This window comes from Saimiri boliviensis, chromosome 19 (assembly GCF_048565385.1).
Source record: "Saimiri boliviensis isolate mSaiBol1 chromosome 19, mSaiBol1.pri, whole genome shotgun sequence".
NCBI lineage: Eukaryota > Metazoa > Chordata > Mammalia > Primates > Cebidae > Saimiri > Saimiri boliviensis.
The window spans coordinates 18,244,696-18,254,184 of NC_133467.1; the positions used below are offsets into that span (position 1 = coordinate 18,244,696).

The 9,489-nt window shown below is 36.5% G+C and overlaps 1 protein-coding gene across 9 annotated transcripts in view; it reads left to right on the forward strand.

The window, feature by feature from the left end:
- The window catches only part of COP1 (COP1 E3 ubiquitin ligase), a 212,431-nt gene extending 205,055 nt beyond the window's left edge, over nucleotides 1–7,376 (forward strand). For all 9 annotated transcript variants that reach the window (XM_039460040.1, XM_039460044.2, XM_010336173.3 and 6 more), the window contains 2 exons: nucleotides 4,548–4,592; nucleotides 7,037–7,376. In XM_039460040.1, the coding sequence (XP_039315974.1) occupies nucleotides 4,548–4,592; nucleotides 7,037–7,054 (63 nt within the window). In that variant the 3' untranslated portion in view covers nucleotides 7,055–7,376. The remainder of the gene's footprint in view (nucleotides 1–4,547; nucleotides 4,593–7,036) is intronic.
- The last annotated feature ends 2,113 nt before the right edge of the window (nucleotides 7,377–9,489 follow it).

Genomic DNA, 9,489 nt, shown 5'->3' on the forward strand with positions numbered 1-9,489 from the left:
AGTGCAGTGGTGCAGTCATAGCTCACTGCAGCTTCAGATTCCTGGGCTCAAGAGATCCTCTCCCGTCAGCCTCCTGAGTAGCTGGGACTAGAGGCATGCATCACCATGCCTGGTTAATGTTTTTGTTTTCTAAAAATTTTATTTTTGAAAGCAACCAGGTTTCACTGTGTTGCCCAGACTGGCCTCAAACTCCTAAAGTCAAATGATCCTTCTACCACAGCCTCCCAAAGTGCTGGCATTGCAGGTGTGAACTACCATGCCCACCTCTATCCTTTTGTAGATTAGAGTTTTTATGTAGTATAATATTCCTTCAGCCTGAAGAACTTCCTTTTATAATTTCCTACAGTACAGGTCTGCTTGTAAAAAATTATCTCCACTTTATTCTATCTGAAAATGCCTTTATTTTGACTTTAATTTTGTATATTTCTCAATTGATAGCTTTCTTGTTTATCATCTTAAAGATACTATCCTATTGTCTTCTGGTTTGCATTCTTGCTTATGAGAAATTGCTGATCTTTCTCTTTATGTAATATGTCTTTGTTTCTCTGTCTGTTCTCAAGATTTTCTCTGTTTCTTGTTTTCAGCAATGTTAACTGTGGTGTGCCTTGATGTGGTGGTGTACTTTTTTCTGCTTAGAAATTGCTAACCTTCTTATATTTGTGGGTTTATAGTTTACAAATTTGGAACATTTTTAGTCTTATGTCTTTATATATTTTTTCTCCTCCTCCTTTGGGATTCCAGTTATACATTTATCAGGGTGCATATTGTCTAGTAGGTCACTAAGATGCTAATCTCTCTTTCTTCATCATGCTTTTTTCCCCTCTGCTTCAGTTGTATTTTGGGGGGTGCTACCAAATACTTTGGTGTTTTGTTCTTCTCTTGGCTCATCTATTGTTATGTCCATCCCCTTACTTGCTTTGTGGTCCTTCTAAACCGCCTCTCAGTAGACAGCCAGGGTGATTATAGGATTCACCTCGTTTGTTTTTTTTCTCTCTAAGATCACAGTCTTGTACTGCCTGTGGTACAGTTGTGTCTTAACATACTTTTTTTTCAGTTTTCTAATTTTATATGGTAGGAAAACAAATTTAGTCTGTTTACTCTTATGTCCAAAAATAGAATTTTTTTCTTTTCATATGTTCACGTATACTTAAATACATTGTATATGCCTATAGCTATACTAAAATTAATTTACATTTCAAATCATTTACATCTATCTCTATGAATAAATCTGCCAATTGCAAACTAAATAAAAAGTTTAATTTCTCAATTTATCAGGATTTTAATTGTGTTGTCTATAATGACCCTTTTTAAGCAAGTCAGTAAAGAGAAAACTATTTCAGTAGATTCAGGTTTTCTTTAACAGCCTACGTGTGCTGCTAAAAATGCAGTTTTGTTTTGGTATAAGTTAGTGTAGCATCCCTGACTTTATAAGCAAGTTGGTGCATGTTTATGTGTCTTCTGTTTTTGTAAAAGACTTGCTAATTTTTGTTGTCTTAGTCTCTTCATAGTCAGAAAAAGTATCGGATATTTTATTAGCTTAGCCTTGAGGAGAGTTCTGCAGTAAAACTGCCAGTTTTCAAAAATGGGGGAGAAAATAGTAAGAATTACTGGCTGGCACTTTTATTTCACAAGTAAAAAATAACCTGGTAAGCCAGCACTTATTCATAGTAGGCTCTAGCGGACCACATCTACAGCTCGGAATCACCAGTCATCCAAAATGCAATCAAGAATCATTGAAGACTTACATTAATAACCTTGTATATACCATTTCCAGATCTCTATGCTTGAAAAAATATCTGGCTTTTTCTTTTCCATGCCAAAAAAAAAAAAAAATTCATCTTAAGCCAATATCTAGCTATATGATAGTTTAATTCTAAATAACTTTTTTGTAATCATATTGTCTTTGGGGAGAGGGGATGTACTGAGCTATTATTTTTCTTTAATTGAATTCAATTTTTCATTTTTTTTCTTCAACTTTCAATAGTTTTGAGTGTTTATGAGAATTTTTAGGATACCACGTCACTTACATTTCAGTCTTAAAAGACCATTCAAACTGGCGTTCATTTCATATGTTGACTTTTATTTTTTAAAATGAGGTATTTACCTGTTTCTACAGTAAATAGTGTTAAGAGTTAACACTCGGATAGCATCTAGTATGACATCATATATTAATGCCACAATAGTCCTGACATTACAATAAGACAGCATTTATTCATGGTGGATAGTTATCAGATGTCTTCCTTCTTGGGTTTAGAGTGGTAATCATTCATATTTTAAACCCCTCTTATGTGGTAATCCAACTAGATTATCTTATTTATATTGGGCCTAATTTTTCATACTGTGAGATAATATACCACACTTTTCCTAAGTGTGAGTTACGTAATTTATAATCTGTGTAACTGCGAGAAGTGAATTTCCTGCTTATCCACAGGTGAATCCTCCTCTTCACCAGGTCTCTCTGCATTCTTCTTTTATATTAAAAGGTGACTAGACCCAAAATGGCAGAAGGAGATGGAGCTTTTGGCTGTAAATTTTTCACTCTCCAGTCATTACTTGTTCTCATTGCAGAGGGAGCAGTTCTTGATAGCTGCAGCATTTAGTGGCGGTAGCTGTTGGCAGTAGCTTTCTTGCAGACCAGAGTCTTTCCCCTCCTTAAATGGCAACTAGGTTGATCAGTGAGACTTTCAACTGCTTTTCCAGATGATGTTTACAGGATAATTATTTCTGGGTCACTAGTGGCAGTTCTGATACCATACAACTTGTTTAAAGTTCCTGCTAAAAAGAAATCCATATTTCACCACACAGTACCTCTTGCTGTTTTCTGAGGCCAGCATAGAAATTCTGTCTTTTGACCAACTCAGGGTGAGTTATGATATTCCTAAAGGGTATCCAAAACCTATTCCAACCACTTTCTTCATTCAGGTCGCTAAAGAATAAATAAATACCATATTTATCTTCCTTTCCCCTCACCCCCACCTCCCCACCCCCAATACAGATCTATTGAGTTGGTATACATTAAGTCCTAGAAATAGCCCAAAATATTCCAAAGGTGATATTTAAATTATTTTAATAGTGAGTACTGTAGTACGCATGTTACTTTTTTTTTTTTTTTTTTTTTTTGAGACGGAGACACCCTCTGTTGCCAGGCTGAAGTACAGTGGCGCAATCTCGGCTCACTACAGCCTCTGCCGTTCTAGTGATTCTCCTGCCTCAGCCTCCTGAGTAACTGAGACTACAGGCATGTGCCACCACAGCCAGCTTTTTATTTTTTTTATTTTAGTAGAAACGGGGTTTCACCATGTTGGCCATGATGGTCTCGAACTCCTGATCTCGGGTGATCCACCCATCTCAGCCTCCCAAAGTGCTGGGATTACAGGCGTGAGCCACCACACCCAGCCGATACTATTTTCCTGTATGCCATTAGTGACAAGATGCACAGTTTTGAAGAGCAGCTTTATTATAAGTGAAAGGGAAAATTTAAAAATGGAAATGTATGAGTTTGTAAAGCACAACTTGCATATATCAGAGAAACTAAAGTTTAACCCAGCTTAGCTGAAGTAACTTTTCTAACATACAAGCCAAGAGTTTTCTTTCTTCTTCTCATTGCTTTGTCATGAAGCCTGAAGGATATTTAGGTAGATCCTGTCCTTCATTCAAGGTAGACGACTTTATCTGTTTCTCATGGCTGTTATTTGGACTTCGTTTTTCTCTCTGCCACCTTGCCTTACCTCTATGGCAGTTTAAGTCTGTTTACCTCCTCTTAGCTGCCTACCATGGAAAGCGAAAGATTCCAACACTTCCAAGTTCCAGAGCCCTATTAGATGCCCAGTTTCCTGCAGGATGCATGTCCCCACTCTTCCTCCTTTTCTGAGATTCTTTCTAGTAAACTCATTCCCACCCTTTATACTTTCCAGAGAAATGTTTTTTCCTTGGCTTAGGATAGAAAAATACTTCACCACATATATTCTCATCCAAGTAATCACCAAGGTTATTAAAAATTCATGTGCTGAATGATAGAATAATTAAAAAGAAAGATAACTGTTTTTCCCAGAGGAATATTTACATTTTCTTGTTTTCCTAATACAGAATGTTCATCCACAGAGATTTGTGCCAAGGGTGTTGGCAGGATTTATATCAATTACTGGTATTTTATGGGAGAAAATAAAAGAAGAAGGAGTGTTCTGGGGAAGCAGTTATCCACTTTGTTTTCCACAACTTACTTTTTTTCATTTTATTTCAGTCTTTGTTTCTTTTGGCTTTTCTTTCATTGGCAGTCTTTTTCCCTTTTATTTATTTATTTATTTTTTACATTTAAAAGTGTCCTACTCTGCTTCTAACTTTATTCTTTTAAACTAAAACTTACTCCTCAAAATACGGGGTCTTATGTTTAAAGTATAGTTAAAAGCATGTTAAAATTGTCTCTTCATGTTAGATTCAATTGGTGTCTTAGGGTGAAGTGAAGAAAGAAGGATGAAGAGGAAATTATTTCTTGGATTGCTCTCCAGTAAATCCTTCTGTATACTTTAAAAGTTCTTGTTCTTTTCTAGGAATCCAATGTGCTGATTGCTGCTAACAGTCAGGGTACAATTAAGGTAAGCTATTTAATATATCCCCATTTTAAACTCAGACCCATTTCTAGATGGAAACAGGATTATGGAAATATACCACTGTACTGAACCTTAGAGGTGATCCCAAATCATGGGTCTGTGTCTCCTTACAAATGGCTTGATTTAAGGAAAAAGAATAGGTAGCTTACATCTATGGAGAAGATGATATTACTTGTTGAGGTTGTATGGATGCTGGGTGGATTAATAGATGGTCACATTGAAAAACAGATGAAGACTACCGAGCATTCACTGTGAGCTAAGCACGATTTAGCTTCTATTATGCCAATACAGCTATCCCACAGGGCTTTCAGTAGACAGAGCCCAAGATACACCAAGAGATACAAATACAGCAGAAGATGCTTAGACATCACCAGATTTAAACATATCTCCGTCTTATTTTAATTCTCTTCCTCATGGTTCTTTTTCCTCTCTTCCCTGACAAGTGGGTTTTTGCTCAGTTGTCAGAGCGGAAGAAAAGTTATTTTAGTGTTCAATTGCAAATTGATAGATGTGATTCAAGGAAGCCTGTTCATACGAAAAAGAAAGAAAGAAAATCGACTGATGCATATATAGCACTTGTAGCACTTGTGGTTGATACACTGGACAAATAAATCCTGACTAGCATTTATTCTGAGAGAACCTGCTTTTTTCCACATATCCTCTCCAGATAATCTTAATGTGGTAGAAACATTAAGTTTTTTAACATGATGTGTGTGTTTCCCCTACCATGTAGCATTAATTTTGCCATAGCTTCCTTAGACTCATCATGTGGAGAAGGATCCAAGGCAGCAAATCCTAGCCTAAACGTTGTTCTACAGAGATGAAATGAGCAAACTTAATGCAGAAGAACTGCACTAATTTACGTGGTAGTCTCGTTTTTTAGGCAGCTAGTTTCTCTATTTGAAAAGCCTTTTTAGAGAACCACTGAGAGCTTAAATGAAAACAAGGTTTTTGGGCCAGGCGTGGTGGCTCAAGCCTGTAATCCCAGCACTTTGGGAGGCTGAGGCAGGTGGATCACGAGGTCGAGAGATCGAGACCATCCTGGTCAACATGGTGAAACCCCGTCTCTACTAAAAATACAAAAATTAGCTGGGCATGGTGGCACGTGCCTGTAATCCCAGCTACTCAAGAGGCTGAGGCAGGAGAATTGCTTGAACCCAGGAGGCGGAAGTTGCGGTGAGCCGAGATCGCGCCATTGCACTCCAGCCTGGGTAACAAGAAGGAAACTCCGCCTCAAAAAAAAAAAAAAGAAAACAAGGTTTTTGGGTGTTTATTTATTTATTATTTTTTGAGATGGAGTTTTGCTCTTGTTGCCCAGGCTGGAGTGCAATGGTGGGATCTCAACCTACCAGAACCTCCGCTTCCCTGGTTCAAGTGATTCTCCTTCCTCAGCCTCCTGAAAACAAGGTTTTTAAACTGATCAATGTTTGTTATGTTCTGGAAGCCTCAAGCAAGATGGTAGAAGGTCTTGGAATATCTACGTGGCTTTCTGTAGTCTCTCAGTATCTCTCTTATTCTCATGTCAAGGCATGAATTGAAAAGGTACACCTTACTCTTCAACAAATTTAGCCTTTGCGGCAATTGGGATTGCTAACATACCTGCAAGAGCGCAAAACTACATAGGTTCTCATAGAATCCCACTGACAAATCTAAGATTTTGTTAAGCATCATTGACCTCTTACGTTAAGTAGCCTGCTTAGCTAATATAAAGACAAAAGCATTATGGAAGCACAAGGGAAGCACACATTCCCCTTAGCTGAGCAGCAGGGGAAAAGTTGCACATTTAAATATTTGCTACTTAGTGTTGTAGTGTCCATATAATGTAATTCTTTTTGACAGTGTCTCGTAACTATCTTCTTGTTCTATGATCTTTCTTAGCTGCTTGCTTCCTTAGTTTTAGCAGTATCACAGCTTACTTTTTATGACAATATACTGCTTTAATTCTAAAAATACAAAGTATCTGTATACCATATGATTGACTAGAAATGAATGAAGCTGCAAGAAAAGGCAAGACTTCAGGTCCCGTATAACTTGATAATTATAAACAGTGTTAATTGATGGAAGAAGTAAACAGATTAAAATCCTAAACAAGGATACTTAAAACTTTTGTAAGAATGTGGAAAGATTCCAACATATGTGCCAAAAATGTTATATTTGTGCTATGCATCAGCCGATTTATTTTTCCATATGTTTTATGTAGTTTACCTTGAAGGCTCCCAAGTTAACTCTGGAGATAGCTAATCTTAAAGAGTGCATGCAGCTGTTGAACTGAAAGTCAGAAAGGATTAATGTCCAATTCATTCAGATTATTTGGCATTTTCCCAGTTGGGAAACTTTTAAAAATTTTATTCTCTGTTGGTAAATAAATATTCATTAAATTCCTTTTACATCTTATTTTACTAAATGGATTCTTTTTTCCTTCCAATTAGGTGCTAGAATTGGTATGAAGGGTTTACTCAAGTCAAATTGTACTTTATCCTGCTGAAATACATCTGCAGCTGACAATGAGAGAAGAAACAGAAAATGTCATGTGATGTCTCTCCCCAAAGTCATGGATTTTTGATTTATTTTGAATATTTTTTCTTTTTCTCTTTTCCCTTCTTTATGACCTTTGGGACATTGGGAATACCCAGCCAACTCTCCACCATCAATGTAACTCCATGGACATTGCTGCTCTTGGTGGTGTGGTTATCTAATTTTTGTGATAGGGAAACAAATTCTTTTGAATAAAAATAAATTTAAAAAACAATAAAAGTTTACTGAGCCACAGCTGAGCTTGGAAAGTTTTTGTCAGATGCAGCAAGAGATAAGTCTTTTTAAGAAGTAGCATATGTGAACTAATAATTTGTAACGTTTCTGTTTCCCTACCTCTTTGGAATTATGCATGTCAATGTAAACAAAATATAAAGTATATAGATTCCTGCCAGTGAATTTAATGTTTGCACTAGATGAAAATATTACTTTATAAAATCTTTTCTTCCTTCTCTGACCAGATTTATATCATCAGCAAGTACCATGCTTTCCAATCTCTCTAAATCTGGCCAAGGATCTAAAATTTTGACCTGTTGAGACCACATTTAAACAGAAAGAGAATGTTAGTCTCTGACAGCTAGTTCTGTCTTTGCCTTTGAAATGTTACATAAACATTCCATAAGCCCTAAATGTATTCTAAGTCAACTAGTCATTGCTTTTAGTACCATCCTAGACTGAGTGATGACTTGGATCAGGAGTCAGTAAACTTTTTCTGTAAAGGGCCAGATTTATTTTAGGTTTTACAGGTCTTATGATCAGTGTCACAACTGTTCAGTTCTGCTAGTATAGCAGGAAGGCAGCCACAGACATATGTGAACAAATGTGCATGGCTGGGAAGTAGGCAGAGGGTCAGATTTGGCTCACAGACTATAGTTCAACAGCCTCTGACTTAGAAGAAAGTGATTTAAAGCCCTGTTATACAATTTCCAAGCCACATAGTCACTTAGATTGTCCAGTTAATTTTTATAAATTGTTTTCAAATTTTCAAAGGAAAGAAGATCAGCAGCAAGTCAAGCAAAAGTAATGTAAAGAGCTGCTTTAAAAGTTAACAGACTTATACATCACACATTTTATAAATAAACACTTGGAGAAGTTTGGTTGAATAACGATAATACATGATGAGGGTAATCAGAATATCCCAATGTGTTCTTCCACTCAAGATTACTGAAACCTGTTACAGGTTCATATCTTCATATCTGACACACTTGGAGCCAAATGTATTTTAGAACTTAGAAATTTTCAAGTATGGCCAAGTGCAGTTCCTCATGCCCGTAATCCCAGTACTTTTGGAGGCCAAGGCAGGCAGATCACTTGAGACCAGGAGTTTGAGACCAGCCTGGCCAACATGATGAAACCCTGTCTCTACTAAACATACAGAAATTAGCCAGGCGTGGTGGTGGGCACCTGTAATCCTAGCTACTTGGGAGGCTGAGATGGAAGAATCACTCAAGCCCAGGAGGCAGAGGTTTCAGTGAGCCAAGATCACGTCACTGCACTCCAGCCTGGACAACAAAGACTCTGTCTTAGGGAAAAAAAAAAAAAATTCAAGTATTGGAAAACTAATAGAGTACATATACTAAATATTATGTAACATCAGAGTCTAGAGCAATAGTCCATAAGCAGATACAATACTGTGTAGCACAATGTGTGAATGTTCACATTACATGGGATTAATTAATGGCCAAAAAGTTTTGTGTCAGTGCAAGATGTAGTTTTACCACCAAACCAGTTCCTCAAACTCATGTGAATTTTTTTTTTTTTCCCCCCTAGCTTTCAGATCAAGAACAGCACATCTTGGTTTTGTGAGTAAAGACCTGATAAACTTTTGGACTCAATTTTGAGAGGAAAAGCTGGTACCATTCAAAAATTACAGGTCACCAACCAGAGCGAGATTAGTTGAACATTGTTTCCAAGATTAATGAAGGACCTTTTGCAAAGATGTAGAAAGAATGTTCAAATGTAGAAAATCCTCCAAATCTGAAGCAGAGAGTTAATGCCTCCTGAATGCATTTAAGTAGAAGCATATTATTATGATTATTTTATTTGGTCTCACTTTTTAAATGTTTATTTCAAACTGTCTCAATTAGGGGACCATTTAACGTCTATATGTTTGTAAAAATACAATAAGGTACATTTCGTTATCAAATGGATTCAGTTTTTAATTATTTTAAGAAGGCAGTGCTTCATTTAAGTTTTTTTCTAATTTTGTAAATAGCATTTTTAAATTTGAGATCATCTCTGCAGGATGTCAAGATCAAACTAATATTACTACTTGCACAAATAGCATGCTGTTATAAAATAACTTAAAGGTAGTATACATTTTAACACCAAAAAACTCCTCACTCAGTCA